This window comes from Ursus americanus, chromosome 28 (genome assembly GCF_024610735.1).
Source record: "Ursus americanus isolate L20-20 chromosome 28, mUrsAme1.1.p, whole genome shotgun sequence".
NCBI classification, from domain to species: Eukaryota; Metazoa; Chordata; class Mammalia; order Carnivora; family Ursidae; genus Ursus; species Ursus americanus.
The window spans coordinates 16,205,743-16,222,720 of record NC_142154.1 but is presented as its reverse complement, the minus strand read 5'-3'; the positions used below and the strand labels follow the sequence as shown (position 1 = coordinate 16,222,720).

At 47.8% G+C, this 16,978-nt stretch overlaps 1 protein-coding gene across 3 annotated transcripts in view; it reads left to right on the top strand.

Annotated features, from left to right (window-relative positions):
* Positions 1–16,978, top strand: part of IGF1R (insulin like growth factor 1 receptor) — a 296,716-nt gene that overhangs the window by 256,355 nt on the left and 23,383 nt on the right. For all 3 annotated transcript variants that reach the window (XM_045795411.2, XM_087856694.1, XM_087856693.1), the window contains 7 exons: positions 1,098–1,234; positions 1,617–1,776; positions 6,093–6,195; positions 6,731–6,801; positions 10,703–10,932; positions 11,223–11,333; positions 15,097–15,256. In XM_045795411.2, coding sequence (XP_045651367.1) covers positions 1,098–1,234; positions 1,617–1,776; positions 6,093–6,195; positions 6,731–6,801; positions 10,703–10,932; positions 11,223–11,333; positions 15,097–15,256 — 972 coding nt within the window. The remainder of the gene's footprint in view (positions 1–1,097; positions 1,235–1,616; positions 1,777–6,092; positions 6,196–6,730; positions 6,802–10,702; positions 10,933–11,222; positions 11,334–15,096; positions 15,257–16,978) is intronic.

The window sequence follows — 16,978 nt, the reverse complement described above, 5'->3', positions numbered from 1 at the left end:
TTCAGGGTCAACTCCCCTCCTCCCACTTGGTTCACATTGTACATTCCCATGGCCCTATTCCCCATTTGTGCACAGTCGTTCTTGAGTCATCAGGTTCAGTGGAATCAGTTAGCTGTCTTGATTCAGAGTGACATTTGCTCCTCAAAGTCAACTGCCGGAGTAGCCTTTGGTCCTGCCTCTTCGGTCTTCACCTTCCCCTTGGAAGTTAGAAGCTGCCTGTTGCTCACACCGCCATCCATCCATCCATCTTTAAGGATAGGTGAACTGCCCATTCTCTTTCCTGCCGGGGTTAGCAGGTAGTAGAGAAGGAACCCAGAAGAAGTGGAATCTGGGAGGGGAACCTCCAGGGCACCGTGCTGGCGCTGACGCATAGCATGTCTCAAGGCCACTGTCAGCTTCCCTGGCCTCAGTTTCCCCACCCTTCTGGGAGAGACAGAAACCAGCTCGTTTCTCAGAGCCTTCCCCGGCTGTAACTTGCAGTGACCCTTGCTCAGCACTTGGCTTACTGCTTTACGCAGAAGCAAGAGCACAAGCGCCCAGCCTTGGCTAGCAGCGAGGCTGGAGGAAGGGTGGACGGTGGCCGCTGCGAGGGCCGGCTTCCCAGGGGCTTCCTCACAGGCCTAGCTTGAGGGCCATCCCTCATGCCTGCATCAAAGTTGCGTTGGCCGCATGCGGACAGATACAGACCCGGAAGGCTCCATGTGGCCACCTGGAGGCTTGCTGCCCCCGCCTCTGCCCACAAGACGCCTTTTCGATGCTGCTTGTGTTTGATGGCCTCACATAGTTTCCCTTCGTGAGTGGGAGAAGCCAAACAGCAGACATAAGTTACTCAAGCTGCCAGGGTTCTCCCACTGTACTTGATAGCAGGCTTTTTTGTTGGGGGAGGGGGTTTGCTGAGCGGAGAAGGATTGTGGCATCTTGAGACCCCCAGGTCATTAGATTGCTTGGATTCCAAACCCTGTGCTGTGTGTGAGCAGCCGGCCTTGGGGGAGTATATGTGGTCCCCGCCCTCAGCCCTGCACGCACAGACTGGGGGAGGGTAGCTCCCCTGGGGGGACCCGAATCCGTCTTTATCGCTTGTTTACATTGCTGCACAGAAGGAGCAGATGACATTCCTGGGCCGGTGACCTGGGAGTCGAGGCCTGAAAACTCCATCTTTCTAAAGTGGCCAGAACCTGAGAATCCCAATGGATTGATTCTAATGTATGAAATAAAATACGGATCCCAAATCGAGGTAAGACTGGTGCAGTGGTCCGCATTGGGCTGTGTCCCCACTCCCCTTGATAGCATGTGCTGCGGGACAGGACAGGCCACCTCCCGGCTGGCTGAGGACTTAACCCCATAACAGAAACCAACTTTGTCACAGAAAACGATCTTTGGGCATAAGCTAGATTGTCTTTAAGAACTTTTCATCTTTCTGGAACTCTTTTTGATTACCAAAAAAATAGATATATATTTGGTTAGAACTTGGGTGTGTTTACAGTTACTGGAAGACTGCCTTTCAGCCTTGGTGTCTTCCCTGTTATTGCAAATCAGGATCATGGTCAGGTGGGATGCGAGAGATGGGGCAGCAGCAGGCACCCATTTCTCACATGCTTGTGTTTTATTTCCCCCAGGATCAGCGGGAATGTGTATCCAGACAGGAGTACAGGAAATATGGAGGCGCCAAGCTTAACCGGCTCAACCCGGGGAACTATACAGCCCGGATCCAGGCCACCTCTCTCTCCGGGAATGGGTCGTGGACGGATCCTGTGTTCTTCTATGTCCCAGCCAAAAGTAAGGCTTGGGGAAGGAGTAGCTGGAAGACGCGAAAGCGGGTTGGGCCGGGTTTGGGAAAGCCTGGGCTGGCGGGGCTCTCTTTGCCTTTCTTATTTTCCGTTGGAACCGAGCTGGCCAGATTTCAGAAGGGTCACACTTCTGCCAGCACCTCATTTGGGAGCTCGAGCAGGGGAGCTGCTGCTTGGAGTTCCTACCTCATTTGATGGGCAGGGAGAGGGTGTGAGCCGCTTTTGAGGGTGGGTCAGCAAGAAGCCTTTGCTCTGAATTTGCTTTTATGTTGGAAGCATTTTACAAAGCGCTGAATTGACCATTCCCCCTCTTGTCCAATTCAAGCTGCTGGTTAGGGCTCAGATTTAGGGCTTAGAATCCTAAGAGGTGACTGAAATCTGGGGGCCATCCGGTCCAGCCTGTTCCAGGGAAGGAGTCTTTGTGAGAGCACCTCAGACTAAGGCATTGTCCTCTTCACTGCCTGTCGGTAAAGTACAGATGCACTTTTAAAGCACTAACACACATCGAAAGCACACAGCGCTCGTGGTCTGGCACAGAGACTGGGCCATGTTGTGATTTTATGCTCAAGCATTGTCAAGACAGAATTCTTAGAAGGCCGTACTAGGCAAGGATTTCAGATTTGAAAACTGAGTCTTGTAAAATGTGTAGGTACACCATGGGCCCTATGCTTGCTTGGCCAAGGAAATCCAGTATTTTATTTGGTGACATAAATATTCCTCATTATTTCCACATTGAGTTTCTATTTCTTATTAGCAACCCAGTTTTTCAGATGATTTCCTGTCCAGATAATGGGATCTAATTTGGCATGACACCATTCCTCACTGCCCCACATGAAAGAGCAGCCCACCTTGCTTACTGGTGCTACTTTGGGTCCAGTGGGTGGTCCTCACATCCCTGGTCCCTCCCAGTGTCCACATCTGTGCTGCCCTGATCTGGCGTCTAAGTTTTTAAATTCAGGATTCAACCTATCCAGCCATCCACCTGGTTAGTGCCTAAGAGTCAAAGACAGGTATTTGAAAATCCTGATAGTACAGATACCAAAAGAAGGATGGCGTGCATAGAATTGCAGACCTTGAGGTAGCATTTTTTGAGCCTGGCACTGGGCCTGAGTTCAGGTTTTAGGGGTAAACAGCTTAAGCAGATAATTCCAACAACTTAGAGTCTGAATTCTCCATGGGGTCCACTAACCTGCTCTCACCAGCAAGCCTCTGCCACCCAGTCCTTCACAGGAATGCCTAGAACCATCTCCAGAGCCGTTTTCTCTTCTCCCCTTTTCTCTCTTCTCTGCATCCATCCCTTAGGAACAGAGCCTAGGTTTAGGGTATAGCATCAGGCCACAGTCTTTGAAATAGCAGCCTTGGCTTCTCTTTGGGGAGGACACGTTCCCCTCTGCCATTGCTACCCTGTCTTTAACCCTGGGAGTGCTGGGATGCCACTGGGAACCCCGAGAGCCCCTTGATGGACTCTGTCCAGCAGAAATTGGCACATACTGCAGGAAAATGAGATCTGCATGCCTGCTTTGCTGTTTGTCCTTATGTCAGACAAGCCTCCCCTGCTACAGCGTAGCCTCTTTTCCTCTTGTTTAATCCTCAGAGGAGACGGAAGCTTTGCAAGCTTTCTGGCAACCGCTGTCCTTTTAGGAACCCTTCATGTGCTTGAATGCTATTAAATGACTCTTCAGACTTTTCTTCTCCAGACTAAATAATCTCCAGTCTCTTGGCCTTTTCTTGTTGCCCAGTCGCAGAGACCAATTTTCTAGCCATTTCATCATTTTGCTCCTCTCTGGCTGTGTTCCAGTTTCTCCGTTTCCCCACTGAAATGTGAAACTCAGAACACGGTACAACCTGACCAGTGGGCTAAGTGAGACGAATATAAGAAGTTGTCCTCGGGAAGAAAAGCTAAAACTCGGCTGGCTTCCCAAAGGCAGTGATAACTTCAGAGTAGTTTCAAGAATTAGAAAATGCAGGCGGTGCATCCATGTTGAGAGTGATCTGATGAAAACGTCCTTCATTTTAAAAATTAAAATAGTGTTAATAAGCCATAAAGCAGCGTAATGATGATGATGATTTTTAGTGGCAAAATAATCACTGATGCATAACTTCTAGTAGGTGTCACTGGGTCTCCCGTGAGTTCCATCATTTCCGCTTGGACATCTCTACTTGGGTGTCGCATGTGTACCTCCCACTCCTTGTGCACAGAACCGAAATCACGATTGCTGCCCTCAGAGTATCTTATCTCTCTGTCCTTTGTTCCCAAGGTCAGTCAGTGGTGCCATAATCCACGCCCCGTGCAAGCCTGAAACCTTGCAGTCATCCTCCTCTCTCTCTCTCTCTCTCTCTCTCTCTCTCTCTCCAGCCACCCATTTCTCATCCAACCCCCAGTCCCATTGATTCTGTGTCACTGAAATCCAGCTCCTACTGCCACCACCACTGCCTCAGCTCACAGCCTCTGGGGTGCTTGCTTTGGGGGCAGGTCTGAGCTGTGGGGGCAGGAACGGTCCCGGGACCACGGCTTCCCAGCTGCCTGTGTGACCCTGGAGAGGACAGTTATCTCTGTGAGTCATCTTCTTTCGTAGCAAAGGAGCAGCGGTCTCTTCGTGAGGTCTGGGCTGGATAATGCAGAACATAGCCAGGTCCCCTCCCACCCCCTGGCACCCTCCAAGATGTGGTGGCTGTGCCTCCTGCGTGCCGCCAGCCCCCTGCAGGCCGTCCTCAGGCAGCACCCTCCCAACATACACAGATCTGCACGGATCACTGTGGGGCCCGAGAGCTCGCACTGGCTCCCTTTAATCTGCAGAATGAGGTTCAAACTGCCTGGCTTGAACAGGCCCCTTGGGAGCCAGCCCTGCTTCTCCCCAGTATCCTCTCCAACTCTTCCTCTGCACTTGGAAAGCTTCCCCTGACTCCCTTCTCTACTCTACTTTCTTCTCCACATCCTTGCAATGTGGGCGTCCTTGCAGTGTGGGCGTCCTTGCAATGTGGGCGGTCCACCTTTTTGGTTGTTGTGCCACCTGCAAACACACGGACATTTGGCTTCCGGCAGAGTCTTCAAAGCTGTGCAACAGCGTCCCCGGTGTCCAGCCTGGCACCTGTCATCGAAGTGCTGGTGACGGGGATGAGCAGGTGCTGTGGTCAGGCTTATAACTAGACCCTAATGTTTGGGGAGAATTCAGAGCAACTTTGGCAAGGGGTGCCATCCAGTTAGGTGTTTTTAAATCGCCTGTGGAACTGTCTTAAGACAGATAAAGGTCCATTTGGGTAGAATACTCATTATGGCTTTTGTGTACCTATCACTTTATTATCTGAAAAGCCTGTTTAAAAATGGTGGGGCATCCTTGATCAGACCTACTCGCCCTTGCTTGATGATCTGGCATCAGTAAAGCTTGAAGAGATTTGGCTCCATGTCTGCCACCGCTGTGCCTATACATTTCCTGGAAAGGTGACCAAAATGCAACACACAAGTGAGCAAAGTGAAGAGATTTCCTGCGTGATTCTAAATAATTTCAGATTTTGCGTGATGATTGTTTAGCTTTTCAGTGAGGAATAGCAAATCAGATTTGGGAATCGACTTTCAATTATATGCTTAATCTTCATGGTTGCCTTTATTTAACTATTGGATAAGAGAACATTACTCACTTTCCTTGGAAATATAGGAATATATGCATTCACTGAATTGATGAAAATGTTTTCCGTCTGTTCATCACAAACAGTAACTACTCAACTTCTGTGTTGCACATAATGCATATGTAAAAACAGCCTGGGGCACCTGGGTGCCTCAGTCCGTTAAGCGTCTGCCTTTGGCTCAGGTCATGATCCTGGAGTCCTGGGATCGAGCCCCGCATCGGGCTCCCTGCTCAGAGGGGAGTCTGCTTCTCCCTCTGCCCCTCCCCCTGCTTGTGCTCTCTCCCTCCCCAAATAAATAAATAAAATCTTTTTAAAAGACTTAAAAAGATTTAAAAGATCACACACACACACACACACACAGTCATTAAATTACATACAAAGATTATTTTACTCAAACCCACCATTTGAACTATTATTTCAGGATATACTCTACTTTAAAAATGAGTTACTCCTCTGTGTGCACTTATTTTATCTTTTTTTTTTCCAAATAACTCAGAATTTTTTGCTCTTCTATCTGATACTGTTTACCTTCAGAATTCCTAGTCTGCCCTATGCGATAGGGCAGTAAAGGAATGTTGGGTTTTTTTTTTTTTCATACTTCCAGCTAAAAAAACAAAACAAAACAAGAAGTGACCAGCCTGTGCACCTAGTGACATTTTCTCGTTCCCCCTGTTTCCGCAGTAACGTATGAGAACTTCATCCATCTGATCATAGCTCTGCCCGTTGCCGTCCTGTTGATAGTGGGAGGGCTGGTTATAATGTTGTACGTCTTCCACAGGAAAAGGTGAGTGACTCCGTGAGAAGCTGACACCTCTTGTGGCCACGCGGCCTGCTGATTTGAACTCGAGTTCAAGGAAACGTCTTGAGAATTTTGAGGAAATATCCTATGGATTGGGAAACCTGGTTTTCCCATCCGGTGTTCCTCCCAGGAAAAAGAGAGCATTTGCTAATGATTCAGCAACAATAGAAAGTGTGTCTGGGGCCCGTACGGCTCATGCCCTCACTCAGATACTGCTGCGCACGCAGGGAGTTTTCCAGCCTTTTCTGTCCAGTAGGCCTTTCAGTTTCTGATGAAGTAAAGAAACAAAGGTGTCTTAAAAAGCTTGAATCCAAGGCCACTGAAGAAGCCCAAAGACGTGTTAGCGAGATGGCTTCGGGGCCCGACGGGGGAGTGTAGGCGAGAGCCGGTGGACGGGAACTGGCCCTCGCTCCCCTCCTCTGGATACCCACTTAGCGGAACAGGACAAATAAAACGGATAGAGCAGGGATGACGTGTGCGGACATGGGGTTTTTTAACCTGAATTTTGTCCTTCTGACAGAAACAACAGCAGGCTGGGGAATGGAGTGCTGTACGCGTCCGTGAACCCAGAGTACTTCAGCGCCGCCGACGGTAAGCAGCTAAGCCAAGGTCGCCGCCTGGGGACGTCCCAGATCGGGGAGCTTTCTGGAATGTGGCTAACTTAGGGGGAAGAGGTTTGCTTTATGTTGAGGTAACTTTGGCCTCAAAATATGTCTTGGTGAACACTTTTTTTGAAGTTTTTAGCAGTTCCCTGAGTATGTAGAAAATTCTGGGACTGTACGGAATGCCCCAAAGAAAAACAGGCTTCAGAAATGACTGGTCAGCGCGGTAATCAATTTACTTAATTGCCTGAAATTTTACGCTAGAATGACAAAAGCTGTTTTAATTGTTGACATGTAGTCAGAAGATACGCCGCAGCTGACCAAACAGTCCTCTTTTTAAGCTTGTTTCAGCTTGAGTTTCGTATCGCTGTGACTGTCTTTGACCACTCACGGCTTCCCTGCGTTTTTCTGTCTTGGAGTTTTTCTGTTCGCCCCCTCCTGACTGGGATCACACGATTTATACCCCCACGGCCCATTCGCATACCCTTGGGTAATAACTCACGAGGGCCGTTTAGTTAAGTGACTGAGAAGGTCTGACTTGGAAGTTGGGATGTACTCCATGGATAGTTCTTTCTTTTTTCCTTGTTTGCTGTCTCTTCTCCCTCGTGGGTTTGAATCCAGACCTTGCAAAGTCAGTCCAGGCAGGGCATTGGTCCTGGAGTCCGGTGATACTAGCACCATTACCTGGCACTTTCCGGGGGGGGTGGGTATAAATGCTGTCCCATTTGATCCCTACATCCCTGTAAGGTGGCTTTTCTTAGGCCTGCCTGTGCGTAGGTGAGGCAGGGAGGTTCAGAGGACAGGCTTACCCCCAGGTCACATAGGGAGGCAGTTGAGAAGTCGGGGTGACACAGTCTCTGGCATCTTGTCGACAGTGGGATGCAGTCACCGTGGAAAAGGACGGTGAGGTCCTCGGGGCAGGCGGGGAGGCTAACCCACGGAGGAGCTGCGTTGGGTTCGTCAGGTGAATGAATAAGTACTGAAATCGAGTAAATGCGTTTAGAAAAACTGCCTCTTTCTTGGTGTCAGGTGAAGTGAAAGTAGAGGTAGATGTATAGGAGATAGGAGATGGATTCGTGATTATTCTGATTGATTATCCTGATCAGAGGGAAGACAGGAAAACACTTTGACACTCTAAAAGCCCTATATAAATGTGTAAGTTTCCCTACGATTTCTTTAACAATTTCTGTTTCAGTTCTGTTTACAGTAAAGTCAGTCAAAAGCAGCCTCCCCTGAGTAGGAATCAAGTGCAGAATAATGACATTATTTCTGATTCTATAAAGATCTCACAAAATTTTTAATAGACATATATGTGTATTTGTATGTACATATACGTACATCTCTCTGTACTCCTATATATAATGTATGTATGTATATAAGGCATAGAGAACATTCTGGAAGGATACTCACCAAACTTTAGTAGTTACTTGTGGAGAGGATCTTTTTCTTTATTCAAAAAAAAAAAAACAAAGATTTTTATGCGTTGTTTGTATAAATGATAGCTTTTTTAAAAAAAGTAAGGTAAGGAGTCATTATACACCCTATGGAATTTATGGGGAAACTGCAAGGCCACTTTCCCTCTCTGTAAAGGTGGAATAAGACTATTCCAGAGACTTTGCTCTGCTTTGAAATAAAGCACAGGAGACTGGTATTTGCAGTTTTGTCTATGAGGTGTCCAGGAAGTTTGGAAAGAGCATTAATATAATATCAGACAGTACTGGTGATTTGAATTCAAATTGTGTATCTTTCCAGAACTACATTCATAATATGCCTTGATTCTTCTTTAAAAATAAAATAAACAAAGCCCAAACTCATTGGCACCCAGTCCAACAGGTAGGAACACCGTCACCTCATTTGAACTTAATGTATTCGGCCTTTTGACAAGCACCTTATACCTAGTTTCCTCAAGGGGTGACAAAATGACATTGCAGTTTGCAAATGCTTCAAAAACTTCTTTCTCCAAAAGCTAATCTGCATGTCACCATTCTCCAGAGTACACCGAAAATCCCCTGTAGGGAAGTGCTGATAACATTGTGCATGTCACCTACAGCTGGCTGGCAGGGCTTAGGAATGCCGGTTCAAGTGAGAGCTGCTGGGGTGAATTTAGAGAAAAGGATTGCGAGTATTGACTTCAGGGACCTCCCAAGAAAGGACTGTGATTGGTTTTAACTCCGTATTCTACGGTGTGCTACATAGTTAATTCCGATTAAAAGCAAGCCTGGATTTTCAGGGATAAATGGATAGAGGCAGTGTCTCTTTATCCTTTCCAAGGGGTATTATGAAGAGTCTTATCTACGGGCTTGTCTTGCATACTTACTCTCCGAAGCAAGCATTGGCCTCTTCTCCAGGGCTGTGTGGCATCTAAGCCATGCAGAGGGGAGACTTCCATTTATGAAATTCCAAAACACACATGTGATGTGAAATCCAAAAATGTGTATGAGAGAAAATTCTAGATTGATTAATAGAGGCCATATTGGACCCTCCTCGGGGGTATAAATTGGTGGTATCTCCTGGCCCTAATTGATAGACATCTTTTCTTTAAGACATCATTTAAAGGTTAAATGCATGGGATCCGGGGATGTTAGAATACAGCTGTCCACCCCCTGTGTCTCTCGCAGGCCACAGGCGCAAGGTTAATGTCCAAAAGCATAAACGCAAACACAGATGCCATCCCAGCTTCCCAGTCCTGCACTTCTGAGCCAGGACCGCCTCCTTCCTAACAGTTAGTGTGCGGCGGAGGCCGCTGGGGACTCCGTTCTCAGGCAAGGACGTAAGCACCAGTGTTAGAGGAATATCGTTAGAATTGAAATTTCTTATGGTTGATTTTTTAATTTTTTAGTTTTTTAGTTTTCATTCTGCCCATCCGAGTTGTGGGACAGATCTTCTGTTTTGGTTCTCTTTTCTTTCTTACCTCCCTTCTCCCTTTTCTTCTCTCTTTTCCTTTCTGCCTGCCTAGAATTACTTATTTAATTCCTTAAACCAGATTGACCAAAAGCCTGGGCTGGAGAAGTCCTAGTCGGGCTCCGTCTTAGCATGTCCCACCTCCCAGCCCCTCACCCCCCAGTGGTGGGGGGGGGCTCCCCTGAGTTCACGGAGCACAGGCCAGAGCCCCAGGGAGACTCCCGTGCTCATCAGCTGCCCCTCCACCCTGCTCACGACGGAATGCTCCTCGGTGTCAGAGCTCAGTTGCTTCTGTGCCCTTTAGACGGCCCGGAGTCTTGGTGAGGCTGGAGACACTTGTCTGGATGACAACGGTGCTACTAACGGAAATATAATGCCAGTCCCATATGTAACCTCAAGTTTTTCTAGTGGCCAATTAAAAAAAAAAAAGTATAAAAGAAACAGGTGAAGTATTAATGATATGCTTTATTTAACTCAATATATGCAAAGTATTGTCAATTTTTATATGTACTCAGTATAAAAACCATTGAAATATTTACATGATTTCCTGTGCTAGGTCTTTGTGGGGTTTTTTGGTTTTTGTTTTTTAAAGTTTTGTTTATTTAAGTAATCTCTACCCCCAACACGGGGCTCAAAGTCACGACCCCGAGATCAAGAGTCGCATGCTCCTCCAACTGAGCCAGACGGGCGCCCCTAAGTCTCTGAAACCTGTTGTGAATTCTGTACTTAGCACATCTCAAATTGGACCCCTTTGTGGTTCTGCTATGCTGTTAGTGTCCTCAAATTATCGCAGAACCTTGAAGACTTGAAATACAGTATTTGATGGCGTGGCTGCCTTACAGAACTTTCAGGACAAGCCGCGTCACTGTTCCTGATGATCTCTGTGGCCTTTAGGAAGTGGCGTCTTGTGTTCTTTGGTGTCCCCCCAAAAGCACGTTTGGCCCAGGGGCCCCTGGCCTTACCTGGCTCAGTTCTGGTTTCTTCTCTAGTGTACGTACCTGACGAGTGGGAGGTTGCTCGAGAGAAGATCACCATGAGCCGAGAGCTGGGCCAGGGCTCCTTTGGGATGGTATACGAAGGAGTCGCCAAAGGCGTGGTTAAAGATGAGCCCGAAACCAGGGTGGCCATTAAAACAGTGAACGAGGCTGCGAGCATGCGCGAAAGGATTGAATTTCTCAATGAGGCTTCAGTGATGAAGGAGTTCAATTGTCACCACGTGGTAAGAGACAGCCCTGAGGAGCCAGAACCTGACACAGGGAGAGCCCTTCCCTGGAGCCCCCCAGGGTGTCCGTGGCCTCATTGGGGGGTTGGTGTCTCCCCTCCCCCTGCCTTCCAGAGTCCCCCGTCACCTCACGGTTGCCCTTAGACATCTGTGCATGGGAGGCGGACCCCGGCCAGTGGAGCCCTCTGTGGCCTGCTCATCTGGGCTCTGCAGGTCCCAGCAGCGTGGGTGGGGACAGTCGGGGCAACCCTCACCTTCTGAGTCCTTCTCTTTGTCATTCCTCTCAGGTGCGGTTGCTGGGCGTGGTGTCCCAGGGCCAGCCGACGCTGGTCATCATGGAACTGATGACACGGGGGGATCTCAAAAGCTATCTCAGGTCTCTGAGGCCAGAAATAGAGGTCAGTTTTGGTTTTAACCGACTTTGCACGTTACCCGTCCTTTCTTCTTTAGAGCCCTCCCCCAGGAGATCCGGTGTCTTTAAATCTACTTACTTTCAGCATTGACTGTTTCTTGCCGCATTCTTGGTTATAGGCCCTTTATATGAAAGATTTCCCTGACTAGAGGGGACCTTGAGATCTTGGGGAAGGCACTTGCCATACCTCAAATTCCCCCGTCCCTAACCCCTCTGCACGTCTGTTCCTGCATTCCCACCACCAGCAGTTACCCAGTTACCTCCTCCACCACCGGCACTCCCTGATTTCCACCTGTCAGGGCTGCTCCCTCCCTGAAGTCTTTCCTGACACACACACCACCACCACCACCACCACCACCACCACCACCACCACCACCACCACCCCGCCAGGAGGAGCCATCTCCTCCCTCCTCTGACTTCTCTCCTCTCCTAGCACAGACTCTCTCCTCTTTGGTTCTCTGAGTGGATCCCCTTCCACCCCATCATGTTCCGCGTTTCACCCCGGGCCCAGCCACCAGTTTGTGGTCCATGTGTGTGGCAGGCGGTCTTTCAGTAAACGCTTGTCAGAGTTCAGTGTCAGGTGGGCACGATTCTTGTGCCGGGGTGGTTTCTCCCACCCAGCTCCATGCACAAGACATCCTCTCCTTCACAAGCCCCCTCCACCCACACACGCCCCCCCCACCCCCGACCCCGACGCTGTCCACAGTCTGCGCCTTGGAGACCTAGAAGCTCTGTTTCTCAAACTCTGCATCCGCCTTTCAGGCTGGATCCAGAGGCAGAGCGACAAGCACCTCAGCGGCACGGTCTCTGCTTCGTCTAGTCAGAAAGATCAATCTGTGTTATGAGCTTCAAAGTCTAAACCGGCTGAAATCCTGTGTAGTTTCTCATGAGTCCCCGTGGTGCCTCCCCTCCTGTGGCAGGAGCCCACAGCCAGCTTTTTAGCATATGGAAGCATGACTTGTAAGTGAGGAATTCTAAGTCAGCCGGTAGATAAACACTTACAGATAATACCAGCAGCACGTGCCTTTCCGTGGCCGCCTCGGTGGGTTTCAGGTCCTCACTCTCACACTGACTCTGCTCCGCACAGGCTTTGCACCTGCTTATGTCTGCCAGCATCCTTCCCTTTCTCTCCCCCTTTTGAATTTCTCCAGCCTTTCCCTGTGTGAGTTGAATCTTTTGTTTTCTTTTAATCTGCAACTTAATGTTCCCCCAAGTGGTAGTTCCTTAATTTGAGTTCTGCGCACCTGTTCCCGTGTGGCTTCCTTTAGTCACGGCAGACGGTGCTTGTGGTTCCGTGAGGGTCACGAGGCCGAGTGTGGCCCGGGGCCCCGAGAGCAGGGCGATGTAGAGCACGCCCCCCCTCTGCTCTACCACCGTGGGTCCCCAGCGCCCCTGGATCTTAATGCCCTTTCCCAGCTCACCTGGGTAATACACAAGCCAGCATGGAGGGGAGCCGCAGCATCAGGTGGGGGCTAGGGGCGCGTGGCAGCATATTTCTTATCAGATGCAGTCAAGGCACCTCTGAAAAGTACGGAGCCCTCACTCCCCGCATCCCCGATTTCAGGCACAGAATAAACATTTGGAACACGTCGTCTCAGTCCTGGCTCTGCCGCTCAGCTGTCTGCCGTCCTCAGGCAGCCGCTCCGGGCCTCTGCACCTTGGCTTCCTCACGTGTAAAATAAGAGGGTTGGACGAGATGATTACCCAAGTCCTTTCAGATCTAAAATTCACTCTTAGATTTGTCAGATTTAAACTTGTTCTTTCTAGCTCATGTCAAGTATAAAAATATGTATGCTTGTCCTGCAGACTCATTATATTCTGCTGGCATCTTCTCCCCAAGTGAAGACTTGCTCATTTACTTTGCTAAATGTGGGTGTTTGTGTACACATGTCTTCAGTAGCTCTAAGCAAATTAAAGATCTCCGCTCGCTCAGATGTCTGGAAGATCGGCGCCGCAGCACCACGAGCCGACAAGATGTCAGCCCTCTCTTCCGATCCGTACAACCGGGCTCCTTTCATTGATTCTGTTTTCCATGTTAATTTTGAATGACCACTTCTGGTAAACACAGATACTAAGTCCTCCACAGCTCAGGTGTCATGAGCGTAGACTTAACATTTCACCTGCAGATTTCCTAGCATACCATGCGTATCCAGAGCCCCGAAAAGGCTAAAAGGCAGTGGTGGGTCCAGAGGGAAAAAAAGCGTGTCTGAACAAGGCTCCTGTGTAAAAGAAAGTGGTGGCTTGGGCTGACCCTTGGGGACATCATGTCACTTCCCCAGGAAACTCAGTGATAAGTGTTTTAAATCACCAGAGACGGTGTTGATAGTCTCTTCAGAAGGTAAATGTACGTCAAGTGTAGGGAACTTGGAGGGTTGGTACCCTGCTTCTAGAAGCCAGCTTTCGACAGAAACTACCGTGTCACTGGACAAAGCCAACCTCCACTGAGCAGGGACCCTGTCCAGGCACTGGCAGACACTTACCATGCATGGTCCCAGCTCATCTTCCCAGCACTGACCCCACCCAGGCATTCTCTGGCCATGGTCCACAGGGTTTGACCTGGCAAGGTGGCATGTGGGACCTGTCAGAACAGCATGGCTTTGCAATGTTGTAACAGGCGCTCTGTAGTCAGGGAAACCGAGGCAAAATCTATTGTACTAGCATGAGCAAGAGGTGGTTAGCATCTAAACTGTGGCAAGCTGATTGGCTTCATATTTATCTTTTCCTTAGGATGGAGGGATTTGGGCTCATGTTTTATATAAACTTTTTTCCAAGCGGATTTATTATTATGATTTGGAGGTATTACTTTTTCATTCTAAAGCCAGTATGTTGCCCTCCTCTGCAAAAAGAAAATGCTTTTCCGTGTTACTTGTCACTGTTTTATATTCATTCCCCTCCGGAATAAGCTTCCCCAGGACTTAAATTAATTGGCAAGTGCCTGTTTTCCTTGGTGCCCACGGAAAATAATCCAAGGAATGCCACATTGTAAGGTGAAAACATTAATCTCGATTTTTTTTTAAAGATTTTATTTATTTATTTGACAGAGAGAGACAGCCAGAGAGAGGGGGAACACAAGCAGGGGGAGTGGGAGAGGAAGAAGCAGGCTTCTAGCAGAGAAGCCTGATGTGGGGCTCGATCCCAGAATGCCGGGATCACGCCCTGAGCCGAAGGCAGACGCTTAACGACTGCGCCACCCAGGCGCCCCTAATCTCGATATTTTTATACTTTAGAAGAAAGTTGAAGAGAAAGAAAGAGATCAAATAATTGATAACAATGCTTGTGTGGGAAATAAAGCATACAGTGTCCATTTGGAAAACACATTTGCTATTTCCACCTAGCCTTTGTAATTTCTGTCCGTCCTTTTACCTGTACTTTGATTATAGAAATAAAAGGAACATATGAACTAATAAAAATTTGAGTAACCAAGAATTCATATCAGAAATTGTTAGTTTCACTTTAAATAATTTTTGCCCTACCCAAAATAGAAAATGCTGGGCCCAAGTTGTGCTAACTGGTGTGTCTCTCTGCAGCTTCGTGTGATGTGGTCAGTGAGCAAGCGCATGACTTTACCACGAAGCAGATGCTCTGGTCTCCATAATAATATGTTCCTTCTGAGCAAGTGCTGTTTCTTAGCGGAATGACCTGTGGTCAGATTGAACAAAGATGGATTTGCACACCCTGAAAGAACGTGGGATGGGAAAAGCTCCTAAATTCTCACGTGAATTTTTTTTTTTTTTTTAAATCTCCAACAGAATAATCCAGTCCTAGCACCTCCAAGCCTGAGCAAGATGATCCAGATGGCTGGGGAGATTGCAGATGGCATGGCATACCTCAACGCCAACAAGTTTGTCCACAGAGACCTTGCTGCCCGGAACTGCATGGTGGCCGAAGATTTCACGGTCAAAATCGGAGGTGTGTTCTTAGCTTTCCAGATCTGAGCAAGAACTAAACTCACACACGTTTCAGGGACCGAGTTGGCATTAGCTTACCTGTGAAGAGGTTTTCCAATGCATCCCATGAGGACAGAGTCTTGCTCTTGGGAATAATGTGGTTGTCTCCAGTTGATAGCCAATCACAAACCTGGCCAGCGTGGCTCAAATCCGGATAGCACATGTGGGCACAGCGGAACAGGTACTGGGCAACGATGGGCTGAGGCCATGGTCCCTGAGTGCCTTTCCTGGCACTTGAGGCATTTCGTGGCAGAACAGTTCCAAGCATTGGTTACAGAAATAATTGAGGCAACGTCCTCAGGTGATTTTGACTTGGGAATAAAAGTTGCCATCCAAACTGCCAGTATTTTCCCCAATATTCCCAGCTTGAAAGGAGCTTTGTCTTCCCAGTGGTCTGTGGAGTTTTCTAAGAGGTGAGGTCCCCTAATGGTGAAGGCCCTACACAGAGCAGGAGCAGTGACAGGGAGATGGCAATCCCTCAGGTAAGGGAAGACCACTGCTAATTGGGGTTCACACCCAGGTTGGCCAACCTCTAAACTCTTGTCTGTATAATACTTAGCTGACCAACCTGCTGGTTAGACCTCTTGTTGCCACCACCCACTCAAACACCAAAAAAAGGGGGGTTGGATTGCATTTCTGGTGCTAATTAGAAATTCATTTCAGCCTTTAGGTTTGGGCCTTGCTTCAGTCTCTTAATCCTGATTTAAAACAACAACAACAACAACAACAATAACTCAAGGCTGCTTAGGAAAGCACCTGCTCTTACCAAGACCCTTATTTTCCTACTATGAGATGATAATGGTTCTGAAAAGCATCAAATATTTATCCCGAGAAGCTGTAGGGGATAGTTTACATCTGAAATCTATTTAAAATTAATCTCTTGGACTTTGCTGACTTTCCCAACACATAAAACAGACACAGAGAGTTAGACAAAGTGAGGGGACAGAGGAATATGTCCCAAATGAAAGACCAGGACAAAATCACAGCAACAGAGCTAAACAAATCAGAGATAAGCAATATGCCTAATAGAGAATTCAACGTAGTGGTCGTAAAGATACTCACTGGACTTCAGAAAAGAGTGGAGGATCTCCTTGGAGACCTTCAACAAAGTGATACAGAATATACAAGAACCAATCAGAGATGAAGAACTCAATAACTCAAATTAAAAATGCACTAGAGAGAATGAGTAGTAGAGGAGACAGAAAAACAGATCCATGAGCCGGAAGAGAGAGTAATGGAAAGCAACCAAATGAAACAGGAGAAAGGATAGGTTAAAGGAAGTTAGAGGATAGGTTAAAGGAAGTCAGCAACACCATCAAACGTAGTAACATTCACATTGTAGGGATTCTAGAAGGAGAAGAGAAAGCAAATTTATTTGAAGAAATAGCTAAAAACTCCCCCAATTTGGGGAAGGAAACAGACCCAGGAAACAGAGAGACCCCCCCCCCAACAAAATCAACCAAGGAGGTCCACGCCAAGATACATCATAATTAAAATGGCTAAAAGTAGTGATAAAGAGAATTTTTAAAGCAGCAACAGAAGACAGTTACATACGAGGGAAAACCCATAAAACTCTAAGCTGATTTTTTCAGCAGAAACTTTGCAGGCCCGAGGAGAATGGCATGATATAGTCAAAGTACTGAAAAAATAATAATAAAGTTAAATAAAATTAACCTCTTTATCT